A 20,459-nucleotide genomic window follows, 5' to 3' on the forward strand; every position below is an offset into this window, starting at 1 on the left:
CCTGGACCGCGTCACTGAAGGTCTCTGTATCTGGTGCATTCTGGTTGTATGACATCTGAAGGGGTTTTCCCCACCTAACTACACGTGTTGAAGCCGGATGTGATGCGGTTGCGGTTCAGTGACATGCCGCACATGCGCCGATACAGCCCTGAAGGTTGGAATTTAGTATTTAAAGGCAAGATAGTACACCTTTTGCCACAGCCCCCTGAGGAAGCCCACACTAAACGCACATTGGGGTTGCTGTGCTAGGTCCCAGGTGGATAAAAATATGGGTAAGGACAGTTCCTGTTCCCTTAAAGTGATTCATAACCCCCTTTTTTTACCAGTTGGTCTTATATGACTTCCTTGATATTGATTGTTAGTACCCATCATATGCTTTATTGTTCTGAATGATCCATTTGTTATTTAGTGATCTTTATGGAATATTAGGCGAATTACTGATTTGGGTGCTATTTCTTTCTTTCTAACTCAAGATATTTACTAGGAATTTTTTTTTATTTTTAGGAGTCCAATTCCATATCTAATTTCCTCATTCATGTGCAGGTAAATTAGGTATATGAAGAACTAAATGCAGAATTGAAGAGTGCTGCAAAATATCATACATGAAGAAATAGTATTGTAATGTGACACTAATCCGATGTGCTGCATTAGTGTATGATTTTTGTCACACATTAGCTGTAACAAAACAAGAAAACTGCTGTTCTCAGAAAACAAGGCTGTACAGAAGTTGAAGTTTTGGAATCATTTACAGGTGCAGGGAGGGGTTATACATTTGTCTTGTACTTTTAGCTGTGCACAAATACCATATAGTCAAATATACTACACTACAAGTACTTGCAGTCCTCCGGAATCTTCTGTGATCGTTGAGCCAAAATGGATACTGCTGGAAAAGTAAGAAATTTTGCAATATACTTGGACATACTGATAATTACTGTAGGGGTTTCATTAGATCATTTGCTATAGGAGTAGACAATACATTCAATAGTTATTGACAGATAAAAACTAGAACAAGATAGATAACCGCTGACAAGGTGAAGCAGAGTATACAATTTTGATACTTGAGATGCATTGAAATTTAATATTAAGGTTATTATTTGCAATGTTAGTAAGAGTTAGATAAGGTAATGGGGGTGGTAACTGATCCCTAGCATCCCAATTATTTTTGTGAGTGCTATGCGAATTACTTAAAAGGATTATGTCTCATCAGATCACTTCTGATTGACATAACTCTCGCTACTTGGCAGATCCAAAAGCAGAGAGATTATGACCATACTAGATGGTGGCCCGATTCTAACGCATCGGGTATTCTAGAATATGCATGTCCACGTAGTATATTGCCCAGCCACGCAGTATATTGCCCAGCCACATAGTATATTGCCCAGTCACGTAGTATATTGCCCAGTGACGTACTATATTGCCCAGTAACGTAGTATATTGCCCAGTGACATAGTATATTGCCCAGCCCCGTAGTATATTGCCCAGCCACATAGTATATTGCACAGCGACATAGTATACAGCACAGAGCCACGTAATATACAGCACAGACACGTACTATATTGCCCAGCCACGTAGTATATTGCCCAGTCACGTACTATATTGCCCAGTCACGTACTATATTGCCCAGTCACGTAGTATATTGCCCAGCAACGTAGTATATTGCCCAGCCACGTAGTATATTGCCCAGTCACGTAGTATATTGCCCAGTCACGTAGTATATTGCCCAGTGACGTAGTATATTGCCCAGTCACATAGTATATTGCCCAATCACATAGTATATTGCCCAGCCACGTAGTATATTGCCCAGTTACGTACTATATTGCCCAGTCACGTACTATATTGCCCAGCCACGTAGTATATTGCCCAGCAACGTAGTATATTGCCCAGCCACGTAGTATATTGCCTAGCCACGTAGTATATGGCCCAGTCACGTAGTATATTGCCCAGTCACGTAGTATATTGCCCAGTGACGTAGTATATTGCCCAGCCACGTAGTATATTACCCAGTCACATAGTATATTGCCCAGCCACGTAGTATATTGCCCAGTCACGTACTATATTGCCCAGTCACGTACTATATTGCCCAGCCACGTAGTATATTGCCCAGCAACGTAGTATATTGCCCAGCCATGTAGTATATTGCCCAGCCACGTAGTATATGGCCCAGTCACGTAGTATATTGCCCAGTCACGTAGTATATTGCCCAGTGACGTAGTATATTGCCCAGCCACCTAGTATATTGCACAACCACATAGTATATTGCACAGCGACATAGTATACAGCACAGAGCCACGTAATATACAGCACAGACACATAGTATATTGGCCAGTCCCACGTAGTATATAGCAGCCATGTAGTATATAGTGCTGTTCACATAGTATATAGCAGCCATATAGTATCTAGTACTGCCCACGTAGTATATAGCAGCCATGTAGTATCTAGTACTGCCCACGTAGTATATAGCAGCCATGTAGTATCTAGTACTGCCCACGTAGTATATAGCAGCCATGTAGTATATAGTATTGCCCACGTAGTATATAGCAGCCATGTAGTATATAGTACTGCCCACGTAGTATATAGCAGCCATGTAGTATCTAGTACTGCCCACGTAGTATATAGCAGCCATGTAGTATATAGTATTGCCCACGTAGTATATAGCAGCCATGTAGTATATAGTACTGTCCACGTAGTATATAGCAGCCATGTAGTATATAGTACTGCCCACGTAGTATATAGCAGCCATGTAGTATATAGTACTCTCCACGTAGTATATAGCAGCCATGTAGTATATAGTACTGCCCACGTAGTATATAGCAGCCATGTAGTATATAGTACTGCCCACGTAGTATATAGCAGCCATGTAGCCCACGCAGTATTTAGCAGTGTGGGCATATATCCCTGTTAAAAAAAAAGAATTAAAATAAAAAATAGTTACATACTCACCCCTGGAATCCAACGGCGCTGTGGCGATGGGCGCGCAGCTGCCGCCATCTTCCGTTCCCAGGATGCATTGCGAAATTACCCAGAAGACTTAGCGGTCTCGCGAGACCGCTAAGTCTTCTGGGTAATTTTGCAATGCATCGCTGGGAACGGAAGAAGGCAGCAGGCGTGAGCAGCTCGGCGGACTACGGAGGGTGAGAATAGCAGGTTTTTTGTTTTTTTATTATTTTTAACATTACCTTTTTTTACTATTGATGCCGCATAGGCAGCATCAATAGTAAAAAGTTGGGGACACACAGGGTTAATAGCAGCGTTGACGGAGTGTGTTACCCGCGGCATAACGTGGTCCGTTGCCGCCAGCATTAACCCTGTGTTAGCGGTGGCTGGACGGGAGTAGGCGGGCGCCGGGCAGTGACTGCGGGGAGCAAGGAGCGGCCATTTTCTTCCGGACTGTGCCCGTCGCTGATTGGTCGTGGCTGTATTGACGCGACCAATCAGCGACTTGGATTTCCTTGACAGACAGAGGCCGCGACCAATGAATATCCGTGACAGAAAGAAGGACAGACAGAAAGACGGAAGTGACCCTTAGACAATTATATAGTAGATTCTTGTAACAATAATAAAAGTGTACAAATATGTCATTTTGGATGAATAATTTAGTAATATTTCTTTATATAGTTGAAAATTAACGGAGCAACTTGTGGTGTACAAACTTTTCTTATTGCCTTTTTTAGCCCTCAATTCCCCTTAACAGTGTGTGCTAGCAACAGATACCAAAACGTCAGATACACCAAAAACCTAGGGCTTTAGGCTAAGGCTACGTTCACACTAGCGTTCCGCTAGTGTGCGTCGCCTTAGCGTCGGGCGACGCAGCGGCGACGCACGCGTCATGCGCCCCTATGTTTAACATGGGGGACGCATGCGTTTTTGTGTGTTGCGTTTTGCAACACTTGCGTCTTTTTTTCCGCTAGCGTCGGACCAAGAAAACGCAACAAGTTGCATTTTTTTTGCGTCCGATTTTCGGCAAAAAACGACGCACGCGTCGCAAAACGCAGCGTTTTTGCGTGCGTTTTGCCGCGTTTTTGTGTGCGTCGTGCGTTGCGTCGCCGACGCAGCGGCGCGCAACGCTAGTCTGAATGTAGCCTAAGTTCACACTAGGCATGTTTTCGGCATTCTTTTAGGGTTTTTTATGCAAATTTTCAGCATTGTTTTACAGAACCAGCAAAGCCTATGATATTTTACAAATCTCATTCACATACATTGGTTTTTTTGTCATCAGTATTATGTGCTTTTTTACACAATGACTTAGTTAATAAACATGTGCACTGCCTTTAATTTGTGGTGCTCAGGTAGGTTCCAACACCATAACAATATGTAAAAGAACCTGGCACTCAACTTTTTTATCTGGAAATTTATTTTATTGTCAGCAACAAAACGTTTTGGTCGCAAACTGGACCTTCATCAGTTACGTGCTGTGAAAAATGTTTAGGAGAGATGTGCCCATGTAGGCAGATGGTAATTGGCTTTGATAAAAGATGCAGGGTATTAGTCTGTGCAAGGCTGTACAAGCAACAACCGTGTAGTGATGACGTGGCTGACGCGGCTGACGCGGTGTCTGCCGCTAGTCTGTCCACTAGCGGCGGACACCGCGTCAGCCACGTCATCACTACACGGTTGTTGCTTGTACAGCCTTGCACAGACTAAGGCCGGCGTCACACACAGCGTAAGGCCGGCGTCACACACAGCGTAAAACAATACGGTCCGTATATTACGGCCGTAATACGCTGAAAAGTCCCGAAAATAGTGGTCCGTAGCTCCTCCGTAGGCAGGGTGTGTCAGCGTTTTTTGCGCATGGCATCCTCCGTATGTCATCCGTATGGCATCCGTACTGCGTGGTTTTCTCGCAGGCTTGCCAAACCAACATACCGCTATAGAAGTGATCCATGTGTCCCAAAAAGAAAAGAAAATATATATATATACTGTCTATATATATATATATATATGTCAGTAGACACATATGTATATATATTAATATTTATTCCAGCGCTATACAGCTTGAAAGCCGGTAATTCAATTACCTGCTTTTTCTTTCTCCTTCCTAAAACCCGACATGATTTGAGACATGGTTTACATACAGTAAACCATGTCTTCTCTCCATTTTTTTTGCAGATTCCACACTACTAATGTCAGTAGTGTGTATCTGCAAAATTTGGCCGTTCTAGCTCTTAAAATAAAGGGTTAAATGGCGGAAAAAATTGGCGTGGGCTCCCGCGCAATTTTCTCCGCCAGAGTAGTAAAGCCAGTGACTGAGGGCAGATATTAATAGCCTGGAGAGGGTCCATGGTTATTGGCCCCCCCCTGGCTAAAAATATCTGCCCCCAGCCACCCCAGAAAAGGCACATCTGGAAGATGCGCCTATTCTGGCACTTGACCACTCTCTTCCCATTCCCGTGTAGCGGTGGGATATGGGGTAATGAAGGGTTAATGTCACCTTGCTATTGTAAGGTGACATTAAGCCTAATTAATAATGGAGAGGCGTCAATTATGACACCTATCCATTATTAATCCAATTGAATGAAAGGGTTAAATAAAACACAAACACATTATTTAAAATTATTTTAATGAAATAAAAACAATGGTTGTTGGAGTATTTTCTTCTACGCCCAATCCAGTCACTGAAGACCCTCGCTCTGTGAAAGAAAAAACATAATAAACCAACAATATACTTACCCTCCGCAGATCTGTAACGTCCAACGATGTAAATCCTTCTGAAGGGGTTAAAACATTTTGCAGCAAGGAGCTTTGCTAATGCAGGCTGCTCCTCGCTGCAAAACCCCGGGGAATGAGTCTAAATATAGATCAATGAGCTATATTTAGCTTCATTTGCGGTGAGGCGCCCTCTGCTGGATGTTCATAGATCGTGGGAAATTTCCTAGAAAGCCTGGGAGCCTTCTAGGTAAGTTCCCACGATCTATGAACAGCCAGCAGAGGGCGCCTCACCGCAAATGAAGCTAAATATAGATCATTGATCTATATTTAGACTCATTCCCCGGGGTTTTGCAGCAAGGAGCAGCCTGAATTAGCGGAACTCCTTTCTGCAAAATGTTTTAACCCCTTCAGAAGGATTTACATCGTTGGACGTTACAGATCTGCGGAGGGTAAGTATATTGTTGGTTTATTATGTTTTTTTACTTACAGAACGATGGTCTTCAGTGAGTGGATTGGGCGTTGAATAAAATACTCCAACAACCATTGTTTTTATTTCATTAAAATAATTTTTAATAATGTGTGTGTTTTATTTAACCCTTTACTACAATTGGATTAATAATGGATAGGTGTCATAATTGACGCCTCTCCATTATTAATTAGGCTTAATGTCACCTTACAATAGCAAGGTGGCATTAACCCTTCATTACCCCATATCCCACCGCTACACGGGAATGGGAAGAGAGTGGCCAAGTTCCAGAATAGGCGCATCTTCCAGATGTGCCTTTTCTGGGGTGGCTGGGGGGAAGGTGTTTTTAGCCAGGGGGGGGGCAATAACCATGGACCCTCTCCAGGCTATTAATATCTGCCCTCAGTCACTGGCTTTACTACTCTGGCGGAGAAAATTGCGCGGGAGCCCACGCCAATTTTTTCCGCCATTTAACCCTTTATTTTAAGAGCTAGAATGGCCAAATTTAGCAGATATACACTACTGACATTAGTAGTGTGGAATCTGCAAAAAAAATGGAGAGAAGACATGGTTTACTGTATGTAAACCATGTCTCAAATCATGTCGGGTTTTAGGAAGGAGAAAGAAAAAGCCGGTAATTGAATTACCGGCTTTCAAGCTGTATAGCGCTGAAATAAATATTAATATATATACATATATGTGTCTCACTGACATATATATATATATATACCTATTCTATGTGTACACATTTATTCTATCTATTGGACTGTAAGCTGTCAGTGTGATTTTACTGTACACCGCACTGAATTACCGGCTTTTCTCTCTAACAGCGCTGCGTATTTCTCGCAAGTCACACTGCTTGTCCGTGTGTAATCCGTATTTTTCACGCTTCCATAGACTTTCATTGGCGTATTTCTTGTGCAGTACGGTGACAAACGCAGCATGCTGCGATTTTGTACGGCCGTAGAAAGCCGTATAATACTGATCAGTAAAATACGGCAGATAGGAGCAGGGGCATAGAGAATAATTGTGCCGTATTTTTTGCGAGTTTTACGGACGTAGTTTCTGCGCTCTTACGTCCGTAAAACTCGCAAGTATGACGCCGACCTAATACCCTGAATCTATTATCGAAGCCAATTACCATCTGCCTACATGGGCACATCTCTTCTAAACATTTTTCACAGCACGTAACTGATGAAGGTCCAGTTTGCGACCGAAACGTTTTGTTGCTGACCATAAAATATATTTCCCGATAAATAAGTTGAGTGCCAGGTTCTTTTTCATATTTTTACCTAATGAAGCATGCCACTTCTTTTAGCACTTTTTCAGCATTTTTGACTTGAATGGGGGGTGAAAAAAACTCTGAACAAACGCACCAAAAACGCAGGAGTGAGGTTTTGTGCCAAAACCTTGATTCTATGGAATAGTAAATTTTTTTTCAACACTAAACTTCAGCATGCACAAGAGACATATCTAACAAGCCAAAACCGCCACAAAAAATGCACACAAAACGCAGCAAAAAACACAAGGAAAACATGCTTTTTTTCTGCAGATTCTTTCCTGCCAAGAGATCGGGATTTGATTCAGGAAAAAAAATCGCTAAAAAAACTCCTAGTGTGAACTTACCCTTACTGTGACTTATGGCTTTGCAACATAAGATTGCAGTGTCCCAAGGCTACATTGCAAGAAATGATTGTGAATGAATTTGCGCTTTGACACAACAGATATCAGAAATCCAACCATGAGGGACTTAAGGTACCTTCACACATAATGATTTCGTTAATGATATCGTTGCAACGTCATACTTTTGGTGACGTAGCAACGATCCCACTAACGATATATTTATGTGTGACAGCGACCAATGATCAGGCCCCTACTGGGAGATCGTTGGTCGTGGGGAATGATCAGGACCTTTTTTTGGTTGCTGATCACCCCGCTGTCATCGCTAGATCGGCGTGTGTGACGCCGATCTAGCGATGTGTTCACCTGTAACCAGGGTAAACTTCGGGTTACTAAGTGCAGGGCCGCACTTAGTAACCCGATATTTACCCTGGTTACCATTGTAAAAGTAAAAAAAAAAACACTACATACTCACATTCCGATGTCTATCACGTCCCCCGCCGTCAGCTTCCCTGCACTGTGTCAGCGCCGGCCGTAAAGCAGAGCACAGCGGTGACGTCACCGCTCTGCTTTACGGCCGGCGCTGACACAGTGCAGGGAAGCTAACGGCGGGGGACGTGACAGACATCGGAATGTGAGTATGTAGTGTTTTTTTTTTTTTTACTTTTACAATGGTAACCAGGGTAAATATCGGGTTACTAAGCGCGGCCCTGCACTTAGTAACCCGATGTTTACCCTGGTTACCCGGGGACTTCGGCATCGTTGAAGACAGTTTCAATGATGCCGAAGTCGTTCCCCTTATCGTTGGTCGCTGGAGAGAGCTGTCTGTGTGACAGCTCCCCAGCGACCACACAACGACTTACCAACGATCACGGCCAGGTCGTATCGCTGGTCGTGATCGTTGGTAAATCGTTTAGTGTAACGGTACCTTTATGCACGAACATATGTCTTTTCTATTTGCAATTCTGGTAGCAAGACAACAATGATTACTTTTACACAATGGTTGGCCATTGAGATGATCAGGCAATTGTTTACTTTAACACATCACTAATTTTATTCGTTTGCACTAATCCCAACTGCCATTCTCAGGTGCGGATACTAAGATATTTTAGTTTAAATTTGAGAAAATCACAAAAATAAATGGATTTCACATCCTGCTGTACATGTTTTTTTTTTCACTAAAACGTTGCAAAAAATAATGGCAACATTTTTTGCGCTGACAATCTATGAGAATGATGAGGGGAGAAGCTGGCTGGGTAGCACACAAGACCAGTCAGGTCTCACCCTATATTCCTTGATTGCCCTTTCAAACTATGTTTTCTATGAAACGTCATCACTCAGCCAGGCTCAGATTTTTTTCTGATTGCCTTTTTTAGTGTTTTCTAAGTTCAGAAATCTTTATGGGTAGATGTACGGTATTTAACAATTATTTACATTAATATTTTTATGGATTAAGAATAAATATACATTGGGCATTTAGTTCTATTTAGTTAATGGCAGTGTAAATGCATGTTCATCATACTGGTAAAATATGAACTTTAACTTTGGACTCTTGTAGGAAAGGCAAATGATTTATCTTTCATGAGTGCAAAGTACAATCAGTTAAAAAACACCTTCTTTAAAATAGCATTAAACACTATCATAAATAATACAAAGGCATTAAGACTGACATATCAAATGATATATATTATTATTACTATTATTATACATTTTTATAGCGCCATTTATTCCATGGCGCTTTACATGTGAAAACGGGGCAAATATAGACAAATACATTAAACATGAGCAAATAACAAGGCACACGGGTACATAAGGAGGTAGGACCCTGCCCGCGAGGGCTCACAGTCTGCAGGGGATGGGTGATGAAACACTAGGAGACGGTAGGGCAGGTTGTGCGGCTGCTGTTCAGTAACTTTAGGATCACTGCAGGCTGTAGGCTTGTCGGAAGAGGTGAGTCTTCAGGTTCTTTTTGAAGGTTTCTATGGTAGGCGAGAGTCTGATGTGTTGGGGCAGAGAGTTCCAGAGTATGGGGGAAGCACGAGAGAAGTCTTGGATGCGGTTGTGGGAAGAAGAGATGAGAGGGGAGTAGAGAAGGAGGTCTTGAGAGGATCGGAGGTTGCGTGTAGGTAGGTACCGGGAGACCATGTCACAGATGTATGGAGGGGACAGGTTGTGGATGGCTTTGTATGTCATTGTGAGGGTTTTGAACTGGAGTCTCTGGGTGATAGGAAGCCAGTGAAGGGCTTGGCATAGAGGAGAGGCTGGGGAAGGCGGGGAGACAGGTAGATTAGTCGGGCAGCAGAGTGTAGGATGGATTGGAGTGGTGCCAGAGTGCTAGAGGGGAGTCCAGAGAGTAGGAGGTTGCAGTAGTCGAGGCGGGAGATGATAAGGGCATGCACTAGCGTTTTTGTGGTGTTGCGGTAAAGGAAAGCACGGATCCCGGAAATATTTTTGAGTTTGAGACGGCAGAAGGAGGCAAGGGCTTGGATATGTGGCTTGAAAGAGAGGGCAGAGTCGAGGATCACCCTGAGGCACCGGGCGTGTGGGACTGGGGAAAGTGAGCAGCCATTAACATTGATAGATAGGTCTGGTGGAGGGGTAGAGTGAGATGGGGGAAAGATGATGAATTCTGTTTTGTCAATGTTCAGTTGTAGATAGCGAGCAGAAAAGAAGGCTGAGATAGCAGACAGACAGTGTATATATATATATATATATATATATATGTATATATATATATATATATATATATATATATACAGTACAGACCAAAAGTTTGGACACACCTTCTCATTAAAAGATTTTTCTGCATTTTAAGTTGATGATTATGGGTTACAGCCAAAGAAAACCCAAAAGTCATTATCTCAGTAAATTAGAATATTTAACAGAAAACAGCTGAAAGGCTTCCTAAGCATTTAATAAGGTCCCTTAGTCTGTTTCAATAGGCTCCACAATCAGAGGGAAGACTGCTAACTTGACAGATGAAGGTCATTGCAAAAGAAGCTGGCTGTTCAGAGTGCTGTATCCAAGCACATTAATGGAAAGTTGAGTGGAAGGAAAAAGTGGTAGGAAAAGGTGCTCAAGCCATCGGGATAACTGCAGCCTTGAAAGGATTAGGCTATTCAAAAATTTGGGGAAATTCACATGGAGTGGACAGCTGTTGGAGTCATTGCTTCAAGAGCCACCACACACAGACATATCCAGGACATGGGCTACAAGTGTCACATTCCTTGTGTCAAGCCACTCATGACCAATAGACAACACCCGAAGCGTCTTACCTGGGCCAAGAAGAAAAAGACCAGGACTGTTGCCCTGTAAGGGGGAATACCGGCCCGCGGGTACCTGTACTAAACCGGTCCGGAGTTGTCGAGGCTGTCTCCCATGTTGTCCGGGGGGAGGCAAAAAAGGCTCGGACAGATGCCCTGACCCAGAATCCAGGAGCGTGGCTAAAAGAAAAAAAGCAAGCTTACGGTCAGGCAGTTTCCCGCAAGCAGTGAGAGAGGCAAGGTGCGTGCACAGCATGCTCCGCGGGGTGCGCAGCTGGGCCGCAATGACATGCAGCTCATCTGACAACAGGATGCTGCCGGGAGCCCACCACAGTAAAAGGTGGAGAGGCAGGAACCCTGTTCCGCTAAGGGTCGCATGTCAGTCTAAGAGCCAGGGCAGAGTGCAGGACTGTTCGCCGCTGCTCTCCCTACCGGACATTGCCATGCCGCTCGACCAGTACTCTGACAGTACTGCAGCCTTGTTTGCATTGGCCACAGCCACTGATGGACTAGGGGCTCAGTGGAAGGTACCAGAGACTGACCACTGCCGCCAGAAGACAAATCACCATTGCCTGCAGGACCTCATTGGACAAGCACCGCACCAGCCGTTGTTGGTGCTACTGATTTCCAAGCATCATCTACAGCCTGAGAGACCTCTGACATGATAAGTGGTTGAAAGAACTGCTGTTACCTTGTTTATTGCACATTAGCTCCACATATTCTTTACAATTGAACTGTTTATTCCCTCATTTAACTGTTTGTCTTCCTGCGAGGAGTATCCCATTGTTACATTAAATTTTTAGCCCTTGCTCTGCCTATCATGCATCACTGCATCCCGCAACCTGCTCACACTTGGCATCGTTGGCAGGATGCAGCCTACAAGCGCAGAGACAGCAGACCAAGCAACCATGGGTGCTATGCTCAGCAATCTACCAAAATTCACTGGAAGCAATTCACTGCTGTGGTACTAGGCTGAGCGAGTTAAGGGGATGCTGAGAATGCACCCTATGACACCTGCTATGCAGGCGGAGATTGCTGTGATGGCACTTGATGGGGAAGCCAGATGTTATGTGATGTTTCGGCCCCTAAATGGGCAGAACACCTTTACCAAGGTTCTGCAAATTCTAGAGGAGATGCATGGAGACCCCACGGATATTGGGGGATTGCGCATGCGCTTGTTCAGCCAAGTACAGAGTAAGGGGGTGTCCGTGACCCAATATTTTAATGCTTTGCAATAGATTCATGCAGCAATCACCAAGTGGGATGATGTGGAGGTGGGGCCTCCTGACGTGATACTAAGAGACCAACTGATAGCCGATCAGAAACCTATTGCTTAAGCAGGCCCTGCGAGAGCATTTGCGCGCTAATCCTCACATGTCCTTTCAAGAAATTGGGGTGGAAACGTGCGCGCGTGCAAGCAAGAACGGTGGATGACAGCTTCAGCAGGGAAGGTCCGGAGCGGGGAGGTACCCGCCTTCACCAGAAGCTAAACCAGGATAGGTTAGAGAGATCCGAAAGGAGATACAGGGAATGCGGGAAGAGTAGTCGGACTTCAGAAGAACCCCTCCAGTGGACCCAGATCCGTCCAGAGACAGGACTAAACATGAGTTCTGCTTGCCTTCTGCACCTCGTCAGGATACCAGACAGTCAAAGACAGCAAGACAGGCGATCTGCTTCAGATGTGGAGACGTTGGACACTATGCCCAAGGGTGCGCGAAGCATGTAAGACTGCTCACCCAGCAGCCGTTAAACTAGTGGGCTCCTTGGTCGGCGGGCGACACCCAGAGCCTGAACAGCCAAGAAGGAGAGAAGGTAGTCCCAAAAGTTTAGTTTCCCTGAGCACTTTCATATGTGCCAAAATGGACTGCCGAGCCATTTGCTGCTTAGTTGACACCAGTTCCCAGGTCACAACCATGACCGAAGCATACCTCAGACCTCATTTCTCGGGGGCCATACCGCCCTAATGAGGCCCAGTAATTAAGCTGAAAGTGGCCAATCAATTCCCCATCCCGATAACATGGGTGGCTGGATGCAAGTTTCCACATGTGGCAAAGATGTAGGCCGAAAAGGAACAGTGTTGCTCGGAACCCTTCTGATCAGTGAGTCATCAGATGCCTTTACAGACTCCCCAAAGAAAGGTGTTCCAGCAACTGATTCGAGTAGCTCACGTGCAAGAGATGTCAAGTGACGGAAAGATCCTAGGAAAGGTGGTAGTCCCTGCTGCTAAGACACTCATTCTACCGCCTGGTCAGACGTGCTCATGCTACCCGTACAAGCCTGCACACTGCTTGAAGGGGTGGAAGTCCAATTAGAACCAACCGCAGTGGACTAGACACCCACAGGACTCCTCATTGCTCGGATTGGCCATTGTTTGTCACAGTAACCTAGTGGTGTGGTGTGTCAACCTGGGGGAAGGTAATTTAACCCTCTTGTCCAGAAGTGAAGTGGCACAGGTGCTGGGTATGTCGGAAGAACTGGTGCAGCCAGAGACCATCCAGTTAGCAGTGAAACAGGGAGACCCGTGGTCTGTAGCTGTCACCATGGCCACGGAGCATCCATCTGGAAGTACCAGAGAAGGGCGACGGATCTTGTAACAGATGCGGGCCTGTTGGGACTCTCCCCACAGCAGGTGCAACAGGTGGAAGCCGTGCTGGAGCATTACCAGGTTGTCTTCACCCGTCATGAGGATGAGTTCAGGTGCACTACTACTATAACCCACGAAATACCCACAGGAAGTGCTGCCCCAATCCGGGAGAGATACCACCAGATTCCGCCTCAGATGTACCAGGAGATAAAGGAAATGTTGGCGCACATGCTGCAAAGTGGAGTCATCCGGGAAAGCCAGAGTCTGTGGGTGGCCCCCATCGTGTTGGTTCAGAAGAGAGATGAGACCCTGTGCTTTTGTGTTGACTATAGGCGATTGAATGCCTGCACAGTGCGGGATTCATACCCCCTACCCAGAATTGAGGAGCCACTATCTGCCTTGGGAAAGGCAAAGTATTTCTCATCTCTAGACCTGGCCAGTGGATATTGGCAGATGCCCATGGCTGAGCAGGACTGGCCAAAGACAGTAATGTAATTGATTGAGTTCAATAGGATGCCCTTCAGCATGACTAACGCTCCCGGGACATTTCAGCACTTGATGGAAAGGTGCTTGGGGGATCAGAACTTCAAGGCAACCCTTATCTACCTGGATACCATTGTCTATGCGGCCACTTTTGAAGAACATCTTTGGCGAATAGAACAAGTGCTGAGTCGGCTGCAGAAACATGGCCTGAAAGTGAAGCCCCAAAAATGCCCCCTTTTCTGCAACCAAATCGAGTATCTGGGACACATCGTATCTGCTGATGGAGAAATGCCTGCTCGAGAGAAGATAGCAGCAGTACAAGACTGGCCCACCCCAAAGACAGTGAAAGATGTTCGGGCCTTTCTGGAGTTTAAATGGATATTACCGAAGATTCATGAGGTATTTCACCCGCATCACCAATCTACTGTTGGAATTACTCAAGAGGGTACCGTCAGGGGTACAGAATCGGACCGTCCAGTGGGGAAGCAGCCAGGAGAAAGCCTTCCAGGCCTTGAAGATGTCTCTGACAGAAGCTCCAATCTTGGCCTATGCCCACTTCTCGCAACCTTTCATTCTACACACCGATAGGAGCCTTTATGTATTTCTATGCAACTGAACGCTCCGGTCCCAAGTGTCGTCTGAAAGCCACAGATTTCTATGTTAAAAGCCCTACAGGAAAGGGTTAGTGAGGTCTTAGTGAGTCTCAGGTGTCTCAGGAGTCTGAGGTGTGTCAGGTCCAAAGTGAGTTGGTGTCTGCTGTCATGCAGAGCATTCGGTGTGTTGCAGAGCATGGCCTGTGAAAAAGAGCACAGTACAGAATGGAGCCAGTAGGCCTGGCACTCACAGCATACACAGGGGTGCTTCCGTCCATGGGAACTGGTCAAAGGATGACTGGAATGTCACGGCTGCAGACAGGAGGATGTCAAGGTCTGTGTACAGCTGTGAGAAGAGACTGTGATACAGCGGTGCAGGACACCCACGGTAATTAGTCATAGGAGGACTGGCATGTGTAGTGCCTGCGACATGTAATGCTGTGTGAATAGAGACTTTGATACGATGCGCAGACACCCACGGGAACCGGGAACTAGTCAGAGGAGGACTGGCGTGTGTGCTGTCTGTACAACGGAAGAGAGCCATATAATATGTGATTGCAAATGGGGAAATGGACACTAATTATGCACTAAAGTTATATGCACTTGTGTGAAGTGGTCCCTTTAATGCTGTGAGAAAACACATTAAAGACATTTTATGCTTGAACTTTGTGAGTCCCTGCTTCATCACCGCTTACGGTGCTACCGCTGCACTACAATAGATATAGATAGATAAATAGATAGATATAAAAAGCCGGCAATTCAGCAGACATATACAGTAAAATCACAGGAGGACCCGACATGTACTTAATTATAAAAACAATTATTTTTCTGAAAAAATGGCATTTGCTCCCATGCAATTTTCATAACCAGCAGATGGAAAGCCGACAGCTAGGAGCAAATGTTTATAGCCTCGGAAGAGGGTAATACCCAAAGAGCTTTCCAGGCTATTAATATCAGCTCACTACTGTATACTTAACCTTTACTGGATATTAAAATGGGGGACCCCAAAAAATATGCCATATGGTCCTCCTATAATTAATAACCAGCAAAGGCTAGGCAGACAGCTGTGGGCTGATATTAGTAACCTAGGAAGAGGCCATGGATACTGGCCCTCCAAGACTAAAAACATCAGCTCTTAGCCGCCCCAGAAAAGGCATATCTATAAGATGTGCAAATTCTGACACTTAGCCTTGCTCTTTCCACATTCCCTGTAGCAGTGGCAAGTGGGGTAATAGTTACGGGGGTTGATGTCACCTTTGTATTGTCAGGTGACATCAAGCCCAGAGGTTAGTAATGGAGAGGCATCAATAAAGTCATATTGTATAAAAATATACACAGATTAAAGTCCTTTAATTAATAGACTGACCCAGACTCCTTTAATAAATCTTAATTAACCCCTTTACCCCCGAGGATGGTTTGCATGTTAATGACTAAGCCAATTTTTACAATTCTGACCACTGTCCATTTATGAGATAATAAATCTAAAGCACTTCAATGGATCCCTGTGATTCTGACACTGTTTTTTTGTGACATATTTTGTGACATGCTTTGATATGACTCAAAATTTCGCAATTTTCCAACTTTGAATTTTCATGCCCTTAAATCACAGAGATATGTGACACAAAATACTGACTAAGTAACATTTCCCACATGTCTACTTTACAGCAGCACAATTTTGGAACCAAAATGTTACTTTGTTAGAAAGTTATAAGGGTTAAAATTTAAACAACAACTTCTCATTTTTACAACACCATTTTTTTTAGGGACCACATCAAATTTGAAGTCACTTTGAGGGGTCTATATGATAGAAAATGCCCAAAAGTGACACCATTCTAAAAACTGCACCCCTCAAAGTGCTCAAAACCACATTCAAGATGTTTATTAACCCTTCAGGTGTTTCACAGGAATTTTTTGAATGTTTAAAAAAATAAACATTTAACTTTTTTTCATAAAAAAATTAATTCAGACAAAATGTTTTTCATTTTGCCAAGGGCAACAGGAGAAATTGGACCCAAAAAATTTGTTGTGCAATTTTTCCTGAGTACGCTGATACCCAATATGTAGGCATAAACCACTGTTTGGGTGCATGGCAGAGCTCAGAAGGGAAGGAGTGCCGTTTTACTTTTTCAATGCAAAATTGGCTGAAATTAAGATTGCACACCATGTCGTGTTTGGAGAGCCCCTGATATGCCTAAACAGTGGAAACCCCCCACAAATGACACCATTTTGGAAACTAGACCCCCTAAGGAACTAATCTAGATGTGTAGTGAGCATTTTGAACCCCCAAGTGATTCACAGAAGTTTATAACGTAGAACCGCAAAAATAAAAAATCATATTTTGTTCACAAAAATGATCTTTTCGTCCCCAATTTTATATTTTCTCAAGGGTAACAGGAGAAATTGGAACTCAAAAAGTGAAGGAGCAATATAGCGATGTTATTTCTAACCATCCAAGTCTGGATTTTTTCTTTTGAAGCCCAACTGGTGCAGTATAAATGGCATATAATATTTCCCTGTGGACAATTTGTAGGATTACTATCGCAAGAAAAAGTGCCCATTTCAGTTGGACTTCTTACAACGCAAGAGCAATATAGCAATTGAATTATTAACCAACCAAGTCTGGCTGTATGCTTTTGATGCACAACTGGGCAGTATAAATGATGTATAATATTTCCCTTCAGAAAAAACTTTGCAGGATTAAAAGCAAAAAGAATATTATTACCCTAAGAACTTGAAGAGCTTTTGGTATGAGTTGCAGCAAAAAGGACGTTCATTTCATCCTATCCTGTCCTTTCACAATCCCTTCAGCACAATCTTTCCCTAAGTGCTGCTAACCGCAGTATGAATATTGATTATACTTAGACCTAATAAGGGCTGTTGTTGGAGTTGAAAAAAAGATTACAGACTCTGCCCCTTGATCAGCAGCGCAGCACCTCTCCTTACTCTGCCTGTGTCTATTGGTAAACTGTGGCGAGCATGGCGTAACAGGTCTTAAATAGACCCAAAGCCGCTATGCGGCCGGTCAATCTCAGTAAAGCCACAACCAAGAAGGCTACGGCATTACAGTGACTGGCAGGCCTTCCGTGCATGTTTATTGTCTGTCTAAGAAGCTCAAAACATGAGAGAGGTGGACTCAAGCTTGTGCGTGAGCTTTCAAACATATTTGCCAACTAAAGAGCATCTCGAGCACACTGATGCTCAAGCGAGTAACCAGCAGTGACGAGCACACTCACTTATCACTAGTGATAACTTCTAAAGATGATAATAATTAATAAGTCATGCGGGATTAAAATGAACTACAAGAACCTCTCTATTAGGTCAAGATTTAAGAGTGTTTTCTGGTTATTTACTGCTTTAGAAAATGTAAGTATTAATATTAGTATTAGGTTTAGGAACTGATTCTGCACGGCTGTGGCTAAGAGATGAAACAGTAATGCAATGAAATTCAATTTTAATTAATATTGTTACATAATAACCAATTGTTTATGACCAATATACAGTTATATTTCCTATTTTCAGGTTATTAAATGCAAAGCTGCAGTCTTATGGGAGCCTCATCAACCACTGAAGATTGAAGAGATTGAAGTCGCCCCACCTAAGGCCCATGAAGTCCGAATAAAGGTAAACTGAACATATGCTTACCCTTCTCAGGCAGCTAAACAGAATCTTTGTTTTTAAATCATTCTATGTATAAAGGTCACCCTGCTGTTGGTATCCTAAGTGAAAACAGAGTGCAAAACTTACTTTTTGTGTATTATTCACTAGGGGGCAATGTATAGTCATATCAGAATGCAACATTCATAGTCTACAGGCAATCAGGCATTATCTTCTCTTTGGAGCTACCAGTAGTAAATAGTTTCTGTTGAACTGGTCAAAAAGACTAATCAAACATTATTACTGGAGGCAGCAGTATATCACACTTCATACTAACCGAATTAAAAAAATACAAATGGAAGAGAAAAAGTAGCTGGAAAATAAGAGCTTTTTAAAAACGAACAAACAGATTATTCACTAATATTCATTACAACCATATCTCGTGCCAGCAGAAAACTGTGCTCAATATTATTAATAACTTTTACTAAAATTGGTAAGAGGTAGCGATGAGCGAATTGATCCACAGAGTATTGAATTCAAGTAGAATTTCCTAAAATTTGAAGTTTCATGCGAATTGAAACATTTTAACAATTGATTTATGGTTTTGCAAGAAAAATGGTAATAGCCTGGAAAAGCGCATGAATAGGCGCATCTATTAGCTACAGGCTACTATTTTTAAGCTGGGGAAGCAAATATCCATGGCCCCTTACCAGCTTGAGAATACCAACCCCCAGGTGTCAGATTTACGTTGGCTGGTTATCAAAAATGGGGGGACCTGTGCCGTTTTTCAAAATTATTTACTTAAATAATTATAAAATCACAGTGGGGACTAGGGTTGAGCGAAAACGGATCGGACAAGTTAAAAAATCGCCGACTTTCGGCAATGTCGGGTTTCATGAAACCCGACCCGATCCTAGTGTGGGATCGGCCATGAGGTCGGCGATCTTCACGCCAAAGTCACGTTTCGTATGACGCTCTCTGCGCCATTTTTCAGCCAATGAAGGAGGACGCAGAGTGTGGGCAGCGTGATGACATAGGTCTCGGTCCCCACCATCTTAGAGAAGAGCATGACAGTGATTGGCTTGCTTTCTGCGGCGTCACAGGGGCTATCAAGGGGCGTGCACGCAGACTACCATCTTACTTCTGCCGATCTTAGCATAGGGAGAGGTTGCTGCAGCTTCATCAAAAGAAGGGATATAGTTAGGGAGGGAAGATTAACCCCCCAAACTGCTTGTGCTGTAGCGATTTACACTGTCCAACTCCACCATTTGTTTGCAGGGACAGTGGAGGCTATAATTTTATGCATCAGCTCTGTAGCTTATTAGGCTGCCTTATAAGGCTCCCTGATAGCTGCATTGCTGTTTGCACGCTGCTGTGCAAACCAACTGCTTTTTTAAAAGCAAAAATCCTGTTGCTCCTTTCTGCACAGTTATCTTGTTTATTTGTCCACACTTTTGTGTGCAGCAGTCCTTTTTATTGTTGCCATACTTTTCCTGAGATCATTGTAGGGAGATTGAAGTTGTACTACAGTCCTTGTACTTTTTCATATATCTTCCAGCCACTTTCTGCCACTTACATTGTGTTGTTTTATACACTGGACCTGAGTTTTGGTTCAGTCTCCAAAAAAAAAGGTGAGATTCAAATTCTCATAAATTGGATATACTTCAGTCCTGTTAGTTTGTCGTATGTCAGCCAGCCACTTTCTGCCACTTAGATTTCATTGTTATATACACTGGGCCTGAGTTTTGGTTCAGTCTCCCAAAAAAAAAGTGAGAATTAAATTCTCAACAAGTTTATATACACCTTCTACCTTGTTTATTTATGAACCATTTTTTGGCAAACATTTAGCCCACTTTATTATTTGGGCCTACTAACTGTGTCTGCCACTCATTACAGTTGTCCTCCACTGAACAAAGCAATGCCGCCTGTTTAGTCCTGTTACCAATTTTGAACTGGATTTAGCCCACTTTATTATTTGGGCCTACTAACTGTGTCTGCCACTCATTACAGTTGTCCTCCACTGAACAAAGCAATGCCGCCTGTTTAGTCCTGTTACCACTTTTGAACTGCATTTAGCCTACTTTATTATTTGGGCCTATATCTGTGTTTCCTCCTCATCCTGCTCATTGCCCAGCCACTGCTAGATGAGTCTGCTAGTACATTGACCCAGACCACTACATTCCCCTTGCACTCTACACAGCCAGAATCTG

General features: G+C 43.6%; 1 protein-coding gene across 2 annotated transcripts in view; it reads left to right on the forward strand.

Annotated features, from left to right (window-relative positions):
- The first annotated feature begins 812 nt into the window (after positions 1 to 812).
- The window catches only part of LOC138655786 (alcohol dehydrogenase 1-like), a 225,179-nt gene continuing 205,532 nt past the window's right edge, over positions 813 to 20,459 (forward strand). The window contains exons 1-2 of one of the 2 annotated variants that reach the window (XM_069743622.1): positions 813 to 891; positions 18,175 to 18,276. In XM_069743622.1, the coding sequence (XP_069599723.1) occupies positions 874 to 891; positions 18,175 to 18,276 (120 nt within the window). In that variant the 5' untranslated portion in view covers positions 813 to 873. Of the gene's footprint in view, positions 892 to 17,811; positions 18,019 to 18,174; positions 18,277 to 20,459 lie in introns of those variants that run through there. The other variant, XM_069743621.1, reaches the window with a different exon arrangement.

This window comes from Ranitomeya imitator, chromosome 1 (genome assembly GCF_032444005.1).
Source record: "Ranitomeya imitator isolate aRanImi1 chromosome 1, aRanImi1.pri, whole genome shotgun sequence".
Classification (NCBI taxonomy): domain Eukaryota; kingdom Metazoa; phylum Chordata; class Amphibia; order Anura; family Dendrobatidae; genus Ranitomeya; species Ranitomeya imitator.